General features: G+C 30.0%; 1 protein-coding gene across 3 annotated transcripts; it reads right to left on the bottom strand.

Moving 5' to 3' along the window:
• Positions 1 to 2,608: 2,608 nt before the first annotated feature.
• Positions 2,609 to 8,694, bottom strand: LOC128184386 (baculoviral IAP repeat-containing protein 2-like). Of its 3 annotated transcripts, XM_052853834.1 has the most exons (7): positions 8,585 to 8,694; positions 6,091 to 7,026; positions 5,722 to 5,988; positions 5,169 to 5,312; positions 4,964 to 5,035; positions 3,597 to 3,655; positions 2,609 to 3,394 (listed from the first exon to the last, which is right to left on the bottom strand). In XM_052853834.1, exons 2-7 carry the CDS (start codon positions 6,785 to 6,787, stop codon positions 3,254 to 3,256), a joined length of 1,380 nt encoding a protein of 459 aa, XP_052709794.1. In that variant the 5' UTR covers positions 6,788 to 7,026; positions 8,585 to 8,694; the 3' UTR covers positions 2,609 to 3,253. The 3 variants fall into 3 exon arrangements, with proteins under 3 accessions (XP_052709794.1, XP_052709795.1, XP_052709796.1); XM_052853836.1 differs by lacking the exon at positions 8,585 to 8,694 and having other exon boundaries at positions 3,234 to 3,394; positions 3,597 to 3,672; XM_052853835.1 differs by lacking the exons at positions 3,597 to 3,655; positions 8,585 to 8,694.
• Between the last annotated feature and the right edge of the window lie 7,955 nt (positions 8,695 to 16,649).

The raw sequence follows: 16,649 nt of genomic DNA, 5'->3' as shown, positions 1-16,649 counted from the left end.
TTTACCTAATGTCACAATCATATGCATCAGTAGCACTCTGGTGAATATTTTTCTTCAGTTTTACATCACATTTTCGTCACAAGACCGCTACGGCACAGTTTACAAATCGTACGAACTGTGAAACATGATATTTGCAAAAGAACCACTTTATACGTCGATTCAAGGCAGAGGGCTTAAACGTCTTCCATCCGGTTTGAGTTCGTTTCATAATCAAAATCGGTTGATGCTGTTGTCTTTAATTTTCTCCAATATTAAATAAGGTTATAAACTGAATTCAGAAGAAATTAAAAAAAAAAAAACAAAAAAAAACAACACAGGCATCGCCCGAAAGTTTTACATGTTTTGTACGAGACACCGGCTGTTTACGAAAACACTACTATTGAAACTCTGCAAGAATCGAAGAGATTTGCAAGAATATATTACCTACAGTTTTTGATCCCGTTACCTGCGAAATGTTGAAGCATTTTTTTAATTATAAGAATTAAATAGCATATTTAGTTAATAATCTTTGACAATATTTTTACTGAAAATACTTTATTTATATATAAGCTTCACAACAATGCAAAGAATGCTTGGAGAAGAATCTGAGAAAATGTGACTGTCTGGTTTCGCTTGCTCTTTGTGAACCTTTTGAAGTCCCTGAGGGATGCCGGCAAGATCAGTAGCTTTGTGGATTGTATTCAATGTTTAAAGATTGCAAAGAACAGGTTTAACCTAATATTGCAAGTTGTATGAGATATTTCTAAAGATGGGTTCATTTTTTAATTATGAAAATCAATTTTGTTTCTAAAGTTATATTTTTCCCTCATTTTTCAGGTAAAGAAGAAAAGATTGTAATTTGAAAGCTTTGACTTGAAGGCAATAAAACAATTTTTTGTTTTATACCTGTTGACTTTGAGTTTTAACACTTAAGGGCTTTGCACACATATATGTAACGTATGTATTGTGCACAGTAATCATACAACACGATTAAAATGAATTACCTTTGCTTAGCCTTGTGGTTCCAAAATTCGCAGTTTTTTTTTGTATAGTTGATTTTTTTCTAAACCTCTAGGAGTTCGATGAAGATATTTCAGTTTGTGTGCTGGTGTTAGGCAAGGAATTGTTTTTATGTGGTGAAAACGTTTTTCTTAATTAACTAAAAAAGTAACAACATTTGTATGCAAAAACATAAGCAAGCGAGGAGGAAAACTTTGTTACAATAAAGATACACTGTCTTCACTTCATTATTCATTGGAAGCAAGCATTATCATGTTTGTAAAATTTTGTAAAGAAAATTTGTTGCAAATGATGTAGGAAGGACTCATTTAGCTTTGATTAAATCCGACTTAAGTTTGCATAGCTGCAGGTTTGTAGCCCTTGGTCTGAAAAAAATCCAAAATCGTATGGACGACCTGAGAGATAGTGCCTCTCATAGTAAAAAAAAACCCTGCAATTTACGTCGCACCAAAATTGCGCTATTTTTGGACAAATTAATATTTTAAAAAAGTAATCTTCTTGAATGACGTCATACCTAATGCAAAATGTTTATTTAGAAATTGGTATGATTATGAAATTCAATACTTCTAAAGAGCTTGTAATATTAATGAAAATAGAATAATATAAGTTATAATTTGAAGTGAACCATAATGCTAATCGTTAAAAAAAATTCAAAGATTATTTCATATTTTTTATTTAAATAAAGAAGCTCTCTAGCATAATATTCATTTCTACTTGCACAAGCTTGATTATAGAAATGATGGAATTCAATTATACCAAGAAAGGAAAGAGTTTAGAAATTGTGTGAAATACTGCTTTTCTCTGAAATGTGATAAAGTAACTATTGACAAGGATATTGCTTTGAAACGTTACAATTTTAAATAGAAATCAATTTAATCATGACTCCCTTTATTTCCTATTCATAAGATCTCATAATTGGTCAACAAACGGTGATGAAACAAACAGCTTGTTTAGGATTTAAAAAGTGTAGTATAAGAAGGATTTTTTTGCATGTTTAGACAATTGAACTAATCATTTGCATTACTTATTCTAGTTAAAATTTTTGATAGTTTTGCATATGTGGTTAAATATTTCAATTATTTAATACATCGAACTTTCGCTTTGAATTGTGACAGACTAAATAAATGTGTATTTTGAATTAAAAGAAGCAATCTCTGGGAATATTTATTATCTAGAAAAAATAGAACACTAGAAAAAGAAACAAAACAACAATAAAAATATATTGAACAACAATATCATCCTTTCCCTGCAGGACATAAAAATAATCATACGATTGACACAAGAATTTCTTGCCAGCTGGACTGTCCCTTTGTCCTAAGGATTTAGAGACTTGTTTGATTTTCGGACTTTTAGAAAATAAAATTGCGACGCTATGCTATGTACTTTAATTTTTGAAAAACCATTTACAATTTAAAATAAAAAAGCAAAGGCTGTGACGAACCCATATTCACTTGATCAAATTGGAAATCAGTTGTATATTAATTTAATTATTTTGATAAATATTCACCCTTTTTATGTTCACGTAAATGTTTACAATATTAATCAATTTCAACAGGTCACATTGTGATTGTATTCATAACGGCAAGAATGGGAAAAAGATACACAATACTGTAAATGAACTCTGTTTAATTTTTATTCAAACAAACTACAGTATAAATGCTTTGATGTACATCATCGTTCTGAAGGATACCTTCTATTTTTAGCAATAAATACAAAATATAAAATTGCAGACAACAATACCAGTTAAAGTTATAAGCACAGCACACGCATTTTCGACAATTTATATATACCAAGTGTGTCTACTTCCCATTGAATTATGAAACTTTCATAATGAATACACAGATTAGCAAAAATAATTGAATTCAGTTATATGATTAAATTATAATGTTTGAAAAATACGAACCAACTTCTTCAAATATTAATATAACTATTATAATTGACAGATAAAACTTTCACCAAAATTATTAACATAAATCAAACCATTGGGAGAACCACAAACAAACTATAGGCACATATGTTATATATTTTTTATGATTATCACCGAACATAACACCGAACAGAACGAATAATATAAAAGAAAATAGATTTTACTGCCAAAAATTTGTTTTGCTAAAACAATCGGATATAAATTTTATGATCAAAATATGTACATCTGAGTTTAAAAAACCCAGCATTATTATGTTAACGATACCTGTGTATGTCAATGTATTTAAGTTCGGTGATTAAACCGATTCATAACCGATAAACAAATAAATCAAGCTGGGTAGGTTTTCACTGTCCCCTTGATAAATGCTCTGCAGATTGGACATTTGCGCATCGCAGGTGCGCAGTGGGCACAACAACACAAGTGTCCACATGGCAGAAAGGCAATAGTTATATCTTCCTCCATGCAAATCTGAAAAATAGTATCATAATGACGATGCCTGACTGAACAAAATGTATTTGCTTGTTGTTCGTATCAATGTGCTATTCTAACTTATTTTAATTGCTTTCATATGATATTGATACAACAGAAAACATGATATTCCAATATTTGATATAGATAAGGCTCTGTGATCTAAAACAAATAGCATACTATGCTGAAAAACTGATATTACCCTACATAGTCTTTGCTCTTTGAGACGTCTATTTTCATCCAATAGAACTTCTGTTTCATCTTCAATTGAAAAGTATCTTTAAAAAGGTTAAAATAAAAGTGGATTTATATCTCTTAAGGAAGGAGTCTTTTCTGGTTTTCGACTTGTCAAACGGAAATTTGATTAATTGTTCATTAAATCAAGATGAAAGGAAATTAAAATAGTATATTTTTCTTTCTTTTTTACTATCATACAACATAGCATAGAAATGGTAATAAATGTTTAGAATCTAACAAGGACTATATTTTTGGCGGAATATTGGCGTAGGAAAATATCACATGTTTCGCAATTCGGAATTGCAGTAAGTAAATGAGTCTGTTTTATCATTTTTAAAACAATAACATTAATGTGCGATTTTTTAACTAACGTGAACTAATGATATGATACTTGGAATTCAGAGTATGTTTTTAAAATATGATTTGCCTATCAAATTACATTTTATAAGCTTTTTAAAGCGCCCATTCTATGCATTGATTTGTGTGAAAAAATCACTAAAATCAGTTTTTCTCTTTTATTTAATGGTCAATATATTAGCTTTTCTGTCAATTTATATCTTTATATAAAGTTTTCATAATAAGTAAAAATCAGAAATGTTTTATTATTGAAAGCATAAAAAATAGTCAAAATATCTTCAAAATTTAAGAAAATTAGAGGAAATGCGGGCTAAGCAATATCAATTTTAGTTTCAATATTCATTTCAAGTTAGTAGTATAAACTGATAGACATTCTGATATTCTATCATTTCATTGAAGAATAGAATCTTCATATCTTAAACAGGTGTCTACATAACTGCAAAGACTTACATTTATTTTTATCATCCTTTAAGTTGAGAAAAAAGGTAGTGACCTTGACCTGATATTTATTCAAAATCAAGGAGGTCAAATTTGATTAAACAGATGGAATCAATCGGTTATATGATCTGTTTGACTTTGTCAAAATTTCATAAATTTCTTATTTTAAGAAGTATGTTTAATAACAAAAAGACTCCTTCCTTGATAGATTATTTTAAAAAAAACTTTAAATCCTTAAAAACTTTATCCGATGGATAATGCTAAGCCATTCAGTCAATTGAATAATAACCAAAACGTCTGGACAAGTAATTGCTATGCCATTCAGTCACATATAGTCAAGTTGATTGAGTAGCAGATCTTCGTCGTATAATTTCTTATGAATGAGACACACTTATGAGATGTAATTGATTATCATCATAGCCCTCCGCTTTTTCATGTATGTATTACGTTTACTGTCAATTTAAGCTGTATCTTTAGTTCACAATTATCTCCATCAAAATATGTTAGCATTAAAAGTTCATTTTTTGTTTCAATTACCTTTTAAACTCAGTGATTTCAGCTCATTCGACAGATCGGCATTTGCAGTAGAATTAGCAGTATATGTTCTACCTAAAAGGATGAGAATTCAGAATAAATCCTTTGTTCTACGAATGTTAACAAATTGTTCCACAGAGAGACAGAGAGAGAGAGAGAGAGAGAGAGAGAGAGAGAGAGAGAGAGAGAGAGAGAGAGAGAGATTTACCTGGTTCCTCTTCATCTGCTGGAAGAGATGGACTTTGAGGGTTCGTCTCAATGTTCTGACTGTTCCCCTCGGACGGATTTGGTGGTGTGACTTTATCTGCCAGAATTTCATCTATAAGCTCTTCTACTGTAACTGTTTCTGAGACTGTAATGACAAAATGCATTGAAAATACATTAAAGCATGCATTTTAATGAAACATGTATATGAATATAACATTTTACAGATACATGTATACATTGTGATACATGTTTATATGAATCTTTAAATTTCATTTTTTTAGGAGTGGGGGAGGGGGGCAATGTATTAAATAAATTAAATAATAACCTTCCGCCACAAAATATAGTCCCTTATCAAAGTCTATAAATATGTTATTTTCCCTTAACTATTTCATTCAAAATAGTTTATTTTGCATTGTATAATATGAATTTACAAGTAGTATTAATATATGATGCATAATTTTCATACTAGAGGAGACCCAAAATGGCTATCCCAAAACAGAGGAACAAACCTCTTTAAAAACTCAAACAAGAATTTTGTTAGATTGGATAAATACCTGGCTTATTTAGCTGAATATATGTTGCTTTGATAGTCTCCCATGAGTAACCCATTTCATGAACCTTTACAGCAGCAAGATGCTGATCAATATCAAGGGATGATGGGGAATTTTCTGTCAAAGTTGTCTCTGCTTGTTCGTTTTGGACGGTTTGCACGAGTGTGACGAAATCTACTCCGCGATTCTGGAGCAAAAAAGAACATTTTGGAAACCATCTGGCGTGTTCCACCCATGCATCGTCACCTGACTCCCAATTTCGCAGCCCACCTAAATAAAAAAATGAATCTCAAATGACAAACATCCTTAACCTTTGATGAAATACGTCCTAATTACATTGTACATGTATTATTTAAATAATTTGAAAACTACCTCCGCAGAAAAAACATCTAACATAGTCGCCATATCCAACATAAAAGAAACCAGCAATGCTAAGTTCCCTTGGAGTTTGAGTCAAATATGAAGGCCATTGTTGATAGCTACTGATTCTTGTTGCCAAAACGGAGTAGCTTGGATACTTTGGCCTGTCGAAATTTATTCCAAGAGGCTCCAACATTTCTCTCACATGGTTGGACCGCGGAATAGATGGTCTCTGGTTTTGCTTAGGAGCTTGACACTGAGTGTTAGTAGTGTTTTGGCTCCCGTTTCCGTTTTCCAATACTCTTTGCTCTGCATTTTTATTGCTTGACTTTCTTTTACTAGACTCGGAAAGCAAATGACTGGATTGACTGCTGTTGTTAGATCCAATAGGAATGTTCGTGACGTCATGTCCGTTTAAATGACGACACTCTGAACTTAGTCGTGTATGTATATCTGTAACACTGGACCCTGTCCAATCAGAGTTATGCACTCCACAGGAAAAACAAACACATTCTTGGTTTCTTCCAGTGTAGTAAAATCCAGAGCGAGCAAGCCGAAGCGGACTGTGTGAAGTGGAAGTCAGTGGAAAAGTCGAAAATGATCTCAAGCGCAGCCATTCATACCGAATGTCATCTCTATCTGATTCACCGTTCACCGATGCACTGAAGTAGGAATCTAATGAATTTTCCTGTCTCGAAGAAGGATGCATTTTCAAGTCGTTTGTTTTGACGACAATTGTAGCGTTTTATTGAGTACAAACACTTATAGCAAAATCAGGTTAACAATTACATTCACGATCGCTTGCTGTCGTCAATTCAAAAATTATTCCAAATTCTAGTGTTCTTTCTTTTCATTAAGACTCCAAGAATTCGAAGAGTAACAACATGGAAGAATTTGTGATGGAAAACACAAGTAGATAAGGGCTTCTGATATGTTTCCATCTTCTATCTATAACAAATGAAAAGTTATAAGTTTATTTTTCAAATTTAAACAGTATACTTTCGTCACACTCTAATTGACGACTCATTGTAAAATATATTAGTCCAAACTTTTATGAAAGAAATAGAATAATTTTTACAACCCTAAGGACTTGCGTGTGCTTACTTCATTTTCAATTGTGAACACACACCTTTTTACTAAAGGTTGATAACATACTTATTTTGATATGGGTCTTGGATGTAGAAGAATAAGTAAGTATGGTTATTTTTAGTATTTAAAAACAAATAACATTTGAATTTTTCCAAGTACAACTAAATAAATTGTTTAAAATACGACTCATGCTTTTTACCCACTTAAAAAAATCAAAAAAAATCCAGGATCAAACCATTTGACTGTGATTAAAACAAGCATGCTGACCTCTCGTCACATTTAGTGTTCATGGACACAAGCACTTGTTTCTGACAATGACAGTATAATTAATTTAGTAACATAATATATTTTATTAAAAACAACAATAATGATATAACACTGTTATTATTATACTGTATGGTGAACTTTTATCTCAGAAACAAGCGCCTGTGTACATGGATATGCTTTTTAGGCACTCAGAGTCGAAAATGTATCACTTTTGCACAAGTACTTTTAAATATGCTCTTCAAAACAATTTCAAAATATTTTTTAACATTGATAAATTAAGGCCATACATGTATCGTACATCACAAAGACATATAACATTGTCTCATCTCAAATATATGCATGCATTTTTGGGATTGATAAAATATGCCGTTATAATTGTTAAGATATCAAACATCAACGTTATTAAAGAAGTGAAACTAAACCTACATTTTCCCCTTCCATTTTCAAATTTGGTGTACAATCAAACGATTCGTTAATGTATCAAAATAAAGAAAACCACGTGATTTTTAAAAACCAATCGTTATGTACCAATAGTACACATTTATATAATTTAAACGTATTAATGGCAAAACGTAGAGGATTATAAAAAATACAGATGAAAATACTATAAACTGTATAAAAATGGAAAACGGGAAATAAAAAACCTGAAATATATATATTTTAAAAAACCAAAAAAATTATACTAGTTTCCATAAAGAAAATAAGATTTACACTTTTTTAAACTTTGAATAATTAAGCAAATACAACGATGTTTCCTGTACCATACATACATATGTGCTTCATGTTATGTCCATGATCATGTTTAGTTTGACTACGTTTGATTTTGAAATTTCACAACAACGTGAAATATTTATATATAAAGCTTACTTTACAGATTTAGATTTAATCATTGAAATCTTAAGGCTAAATGCAAGCAGCTGGTTGGATAATAGAATACTCATGTTATCTAATATAAAATTGATTTTGATAATGATATACATGGTTAAAACTTAACCATTTATAACAAATATAAGTGCCTGTTTTGTCACTAAATCTTTCAAACAACGAACATCATTTCACGAAATAAAAGAACTTCAGTGTATATTTATGATTCTTTTATGAACATACAATACCTATCGTAAAGAGAGAAAGAGTGTGTGTATCAACCTACCTTTTGTGCTATTCTCCGTAGAAAGTTTGTAAACAAGTTCTAATAATATTTCTCTGTAATCGGGTCAGTCAAGGATATGACCCATTAACTCAAACACATTTATGTAACTTTACGTACAATATTAATGTATCATGCACAAAATTGTACATCATAATATAAGTTATGTCATCCTGTACAATGTAAATCATTTTGTTTTTGTATAATTTTCATCATGTATTTATTTATTGCTTTGAAACTCTATTTCACTTTCCAAAGAATATCGATATCACAGAAAGAAGTATGCTATTTTTAAAATGTTTGAAAATAGGAAAGTACCGATTCTAAAAATAAGTCTAGCTGTAGTCGCATTAGAATATGCGCTAGAGGAGTGTCTTACACTAATATACAAATAATCAACAAATACATGTATATCGTTCGAGATGAATCTTAATCATTTTTAATAATTTAAAAATATTACTATTATGTGAAATGTTTTATTCTGATAAATGTATATAATTATCATTTATCTTAATTTTCATCTTATTTTCATTTATCTTAAATTAAATAATCATTTTTTGACAAATAGATATGTTGATATATTTTTAGCATTTCCATAACATACTTTCATTAAAATGCTTTCATATTACTTAACTACCGAAAAGATAACGTGAAATAATCAATGTAGAAAACATTAATAGGCCGAACTTTTTAATCACATTTTTTTTATTAGCATCGCAATGCTTTGTCAACATATCTGTTTATATTTAAGGAACAGGAAATCATGATCAGGAGTATCATGAAATGATAATTTTGGTCGGGGCGTGGTCAAATTCATTAAAGCATGAAGGGCTTTATGATAGATCTGAACACACTCCGACCGATATTATCCCCTCATAATATTCAAAGAATGATTCCTTATTACTTATACAAGTATTCATATAATATATATATATACGATTAGATACATGTATATTACAATATTGATACATTTATGAGATTTTCATTTCTTTTATTTATGAAAACCCCGCTAACGCCCCAACAATATGTTATTTGAATTTATTAGACTGTACAATACCAAATCGCTTCGTAGTGTTATCACAGACAAAGACACTGAAACATGTAAATATTTATGCTAACAGTACTTGAATTGCAGTACGTTTTAAGTGCTATACAAGAAAAAACGGCACACTTTATATGTAAAATAATTTCACAATGAGTTATTTTTGTTTGCTGTCTTTTCTAATAGCAATATTATCATTCATCGTTCCATCGTCTGTCACTTACAGTATTTCAGTGTCCCTTACTTAACCTTTTTTTTTGATTTAACAGTACACAAACATTTAAATTCAACATTATATATATATATATATATATATATATATATATATATATATATATATATATATATATATATATATATATATATATATATATATATATATATATATCAGTGGGAACAAATAAATAAAAAAAAACAAATATGCCGTAGTTATAAGAAAATGCAAGAAGCCAAAAATAACAATACTATAACGTTTTAGAATATAAATACTTGTAATCATACCCATAGCCATATATCTCTGTGTCACACAATGAATATACATAAAAAATACCTTTCCAAAACATTATGAATTATCATAAATGTGCACAAAATACAAACAATTCCTGATGATATACTATCATATAATTGCATGTTTGGCAACGTCATGTTCTAGATCTTTACCTCTCGAACATTCTGTCGTAAGACACCCGGGCCTCAATTTATTTAACTTTCTTTCACATATAATACCTTATCTATTAACATTTAAACCCGTTAGTTCTTAAAAATTCAGGATACATTACCAGACTCTTTTCCGAGCTAGAATGTTTTTCCTTAAAATAGCACGCAAAATGCATTCGAATGCTTACAAATAAAGTCATAGTATATATTTTCAATTGATCACTTTATATCCAAATAAAAAAGTATCGTATTTCATGAAAATATAATAATTTATTATTATGAAATTTTTAAGTGGAAATCTTCACATTGTGATTATAGGGGAAAAAAGAAGAAAACAATGGAAGATAGGTCGCGTCTGACCTTTAACAGCAAAAAAACATTACTCCGTTTATAAATATATTTCTTGCTATATTTTCACCTGCTGATCAGGTTGCTAGATCAAATACCGAATGTAATGCTTTCTGTGTCAAAATATGTGAATGAAATAAAGTACTGCCAAGTCGCGCATAAAAAATGAAAGGGAAAACAGTTTCTATTATACATATAACAGAAAAAATAAATTTGTAACTGAATCCGGGAGCACTTTTTCCATAAAGGCCCACTATCCTTGAGTGACACTATTACTATATAATTGATGTATCACTCTGCTGCAATTATGATGCACATGACATGCCCATAGAAAGCCCTAGGACAATACAATTCTAGAAAAAATTATTTCGGAATTAAAGGGGTAGATAGATAGATAATATTGCGATCATGTAACAAAATTTTCAGTAAAACACATTCGGAGCAGATACATCTGTACTGGAATTTGGTAACATGATCCGTTTGTGATAAATGAATCGCTATACACAAACCACACACTGTACGTTACAATTACAATAGCTATGTACAGTATCGAACATGTAAAAATGTGCACATAAAAGATGCAATGATAGTCATGAAAAAATGATAACAGGTTTTAATTGTCCGATATTTAAATTATTTCACATTAAGATCTTTAAGATATTAGGTTCGACTTTGATGTAGATTTTATCTTATCTTTTATCTAGAATATGTATCTGATAAGGATTTGTTGCCGTCTTGTTTACAATAGCGAGAATAAGAAAATACAGGGGCAAATTATTTAAACATAGAAGCCAAAAAAAATGGAGGTAAAGGTAAACAAGATATTTTTAATTAAAACCATTCAAAACAATGTATAATTAACAAGACATTGGTTTGTAAACCTTAAATATTTTGAATACTTTGAATGTATGTTGATTTAAACTTGCGTATGGGCATCGACACCTCAAAATAGTGTTGTTTTTAAGGAGCGTTAATGCCTTTTGTTTGTTAAGTGGGTCTGTGCTTTTGTACCATATGTTTGTCATAATCTAAATAAAATATGATGAAAAACCCACTTTATATTTTGTATCCCAACAGCTGTAAGTTTAAGAAAAATAAAATAGGTCTGTGAATCCGTGAATCCGTGGTGAAATTCGCTGTATGCGTTTTAACAAAGCACTGCGTGGTAGCTAGAATGGCTCGGTGACAAGGGAACTAGACATTAGGAAACCTTATAACCGCCGTTGGTTCGATCCCATCACAACTTAACACAATATATCATTATACAGATTTGTTTGAATTAATGAATTCGTGAAATTATCATTATGATAAATGGTCTGCTGCGATATTTACAAAGGCAAATGTAATTCATTTTAATTTCAAAGGGGTATGGTCACTTTTTAAAAAAGCGTTTAACTCAATTTGACTTTCAATTCTGAATGCTTATAATTGTTCATTAAGGCATTTCTAATGGTCAGCCAAAATTTTACCGTCATTCCTCAAGTTATAAGCGAAACATAGAGGTTCAAATTCTTTGTAAACCGGTGCCTTTTCTTTTACATGTGTTACATATAACGGTAAAAGCTTCGTTTTACTGAGCTTTTAATATCAGCAAGTTTTATATGACCCTATTTAAACAGTTTCTAGTGTTGGCACTTCTTATTGTTATATCAAATAATGCATTTTTCTCTCCAGCAACCTTGATGTAAACAAAAACACAAAACGAGCCTTGTTAACTTAACATAGAATTGTTTAATTTAGATCAGCATCTCGATTATAACTTATCATCTGGTATTAGAAATGTTGTGAGAGAATTGGTAACACCTTAGTTAGGCATTGTAAATATTAAAATTGGAAAATCAAAATTTGAAGAAAAAAAAATCGTGACCATGCCACACGAAAAGGTCCTTTTCGAGTTTCGGGTAAAATCAAATAAACATCACAAAATCTATATATTAACATTTGTCAGGAACCTTTCAACTAAATGAAGCACTACAAAACCTTTTATTTTAATTTTTAAAATATATTCGAAAATATTTATCAGGTTCGTTTCATCTTAATGTGGAGACAACGTACTAGATTTATCTTCTTTTTGTAAAAATAAATGTTCATTAGTGAGATTTAAATATACTATATAGGAGGACTTTTATATTATATAAATAATGAAAAAGTCTTGTTCATTTGTGAGTGAAGTGATAAACTTATCAATATGGTGTCTGCTAAGTTAACATTCGTCTTGGTTGTTGTTCTGCTGGCTGCATATACAATTCCAGTTCATGCGCAGTCGACTGGTCGTGAGGGTATTTTTTTTTATTGAACTTTCTTTTAAAACCATTCAGACATATTTACCTTATTTCACAATCATTTGCATCAGCAGCACTCTGGTGAATCTTTTTCTTCAGTTTTACATAATATATTCGTCACAAGACCGCTACAGCACAGTTTACAAACCGCACGAACCGCGTGACATGATATTTGCAAAAGAACCACTTAATACATCGATTTAAAGCAGAGGGCTTAAACGTTTTCCATGCGTTTTCAGTTCGTTTCATAATCAAAATCGGTTGATGCTGTGTTGCAACCACTATTGAAATAAAAGCACTTTTAAAATAAATTATTTCGATAGTGGTTGGGGACGTATTTCATAAGTAGAATCACTTTGCAACCACTTTTGAAATGCAACTACTATTGAAGTAATGATTTCAATAGAAGTTGGGGTGTATTTCATAATAAGAACTACTTTACAAACACCATTAAAGTACAACTACTATTCATTTTTTTTCAATCGTAGATGGGAATGAATTTCTTTATAAATATAACTATGTAATCACTATTGTAACACATTTGGAATGAAAGAAGTTGTATATCATTTTTGCAAACTATTTTGAAATGCAAGAAATCTAACGAATAATTTCAAATGCACAATTATGTTACAATTTTCACCGCTGTGCAGAAATAGATAACCAATTCTCGCAATTAAACATGCATGTACATTTGTTTTTATCTAACAAACAATTTTAAATACACAATTAGGGTACTAAAGACTTGCATATTTTACAGTAATAATAATTGAGACCAAGAAATTAATGTACTTATTTTAGGATTTTAACTTTAATTTTGCAGAAATTACCAATCCTCGCAGATCAACATATAAAAGTGTTTTCATATTTTTTCTTTACCTTTCTCTTCCTATAGATATCATGTTTTATGAAAATTGTAAATTATTTGTACCAGAAAACAACGTTGTAAATTACCAGAACTTCTATTCAAAACAAACCCCTACATATCAAAAAATAATGTATAGCTTATATATCATTATAAATATATGTTATAATTGATATCACTATTGAGATAAAAAATTTAAATAGTGGTTTAGGATGTACTTCATTATGACCAATATTGAATGATATAATTTATTTCAATAGTGGTTAAGGATGCGGTTCATTACAACCATTATTGAAATACTTTATTTCAATAGTGGTTGGGGATGCGTTTCATTCCAACCACTATTGAAATAAATCATTTCAAATTCAAAAAAAAACTTAACATGTTTTGTACGAGACACTCTGCTGTTTACGAAAAACACTTTAATTGAAACTCTGCAAACATCGAGCCTCCAAAATATTTGCAAGAATATATTGCCTACAGTTTTTGATCCCTTTACCTGCGAAATGTTTAAGCATTTTTTAACCATACGAATTAAATAGCATATTTATTTAATACTCTTTGATACTGACAATATTTTTACTGAAAATACTTTTTTATTCATATAATAGCTTCACAACAATTTGAGAAGAGTCATAGCAAATGCAACTGTCTGGTTTCGCTTGCCCTTTGTGAACCTTTCGAAGTCCCTGAGGGATGCCGGCAAGATTATGCAGTTGCTTTGTGGATTACTATTCAATGTTTGAAGATTGCCGAGAGCAGGTTTAACATAATTTTGCAAGTTGTATATATAGTTGTAGATATTTTTGAAGATGGGTTCTTTTTTTAACTATGAAAATACATTTATATTTTTAAAATTATATTTTCCCTCTCTTTCAGGAAAAGAAGGAAAGATTATAAATTGAAAGCTTTGACTTGAAGGTTATAAAACAAGTTCTGGTTTTGTACCTGTTGACTCTGAGGTTTTTTTTTACAATTAAGGGCTTTGCACACATATATGTAACGTATGTATTGTATACAGTAATCATACAACACAATTAAAATGAATCACCTTTGCTTAGCCTTGTGGTTCGAAAATTCACAGTCTTTTATATAGTTGATTTTTTTTCTAAACCTCTAGGAGTTCAATGAAGATATTTTAGTTTGTGTGCTGGCGTTAAGCAAGGAATTGTTTTCATGTGTTGAAAACGTTATTTTTATTAACTAAAAAAGTAACAACATTTGTATGCAAAAACATAAGCAAGCGAGGGGGAAAACTTACAATAAAGATACGCTGTCTTCACTTTATTATTCATTGGAATCAAACATTTTGTTGTTTGTGATGTTCTGTAAAGGATATTACTTGCAAGTAATGTAGAAAGCATTCATTTAGTTTTGATTAAATCCGACTTAGGATTGCATAGCTGTAGGTTTGTAGCTCTTGGTCTGAACAAATCCAAAATCCTTATGGACGACCAGGGAGATAGTGCGCATTGTAAAAAAACCAGCAATTTACAGAGCACAAAATTGCGCTAGTTTTGGACTGATTAATCTTTTTTAAAAGTAAAGTTTTTGAATGACATCATTCCTAATGCAAAATGTTTAATTAGAAATTGGTATAATTATTTAAATAAAAATCTATGAAATAATCTTTGATTTCTTTTTTTAGCAATAAGCACTATGGTTCACTTCAAATTATAACTTACATTAATCTATTTTCATTAATATTACAAGCTCTTTAGAAGTGTTGAATTTCATGAAGAAGCTCTCCAGCATGGTATTCATTCCTATTAACACAAGCTTGATTATAGAAACTATGGAAATGAAATCAATTATACCAGGAAAAGAAAGAGTTTAAAAATTGTGTGAAAGTACTGCTTTTCTCTGAAATGTGATAAAAGGAACTATTGACAAGGATATTGCTCTGAAACGTTACAATTTGAAATAGAAATCAATTTAAATCAAGACTCCCTTTATCTCCTTGTAATAAGATCTCATAATTGGTCAACAAACGGTGATGATACAAACAACTTGTTTAAGAGTTTAAAAAGTTGAGCATTAAGAAGGAACGTTGACATTAGGATGTTAATCTATACAAAATGCAACGAAAGAGTTCATTATGTATCTCCTGAAACTAGATTGCAAATAGATTTACAATTATTTTTTGCATGTTTAAAAATTTGAACTACTGTGGTTTCATTAATATTCAAGGGTATCAATTTTCGTGGATAAAGTGAAAATCACAGTTTCAAGGATACGTAAATTCGTGGCCAATGACTCTTTCAATACAAAATGTTAATAGAAATTGCATTTCAATGAACATTTAATTTCATGGATCAACTCAACAACGAAATCCACGAAAATTGGTATTCAACGAATATTGATGAAACCACAGTAATCATTTGCAATACTTATTCTAGTTCAAATTTTTGATAGTTTTGCTTATGTGGTAAAATATTTCAGTAATTTAAAACATCGAAGTTTTGCTTTGACAAGTGACATACCCCAGAAGAAGAAACAGAACAACAATAAAAACAACATTATAATCCTTTCTTTACAGGACATAAAAATAATCATTCGATAGACATAAGAATTTCTGGCCAGCTGGACTGTCCCTCTGTAAGGATTTAGAGATTTCTTTGATTTTCAGACGCCATTCTATGTACTTTTTTTGAAACGCCATTTACAATTTAAAATAAAAAAGAAAGGCTGTGACAAACCCATATTCATGAGTTCAAATTTGAAAATACTTGTATATTAATTTTATTATTTGAATTAATATTATCCTTTTTGTGATCACGTAGATGTTTACAGTATTAATCAATTTAAACAAGTCGCATTGTGATTGTATTCATAAAGGCAAGAATGAAAAAAAAAATACAATACTGTAATTGACAT

The sequence above is a fragment of the Crassostrea angulata genome, chromosome 5 (assembly GCF_025612915.1).
Source record: "Crassostrea angulata isolate pt1a10 chromosome 5, ASM2561291v2, whole genome shotgun sequence".
In the NCBI taxonomy this organism is placed as follows: Eukaryota; Metazoa; Mollusca; class Bivalvia; order Ostreida; family Ostreidae; genus Magallana; species Magallana angulata.
Note: the sequence above shows the minus strand (reverse complement) of the source record. Positions and strands in the feature narration are given on the sequence as shown.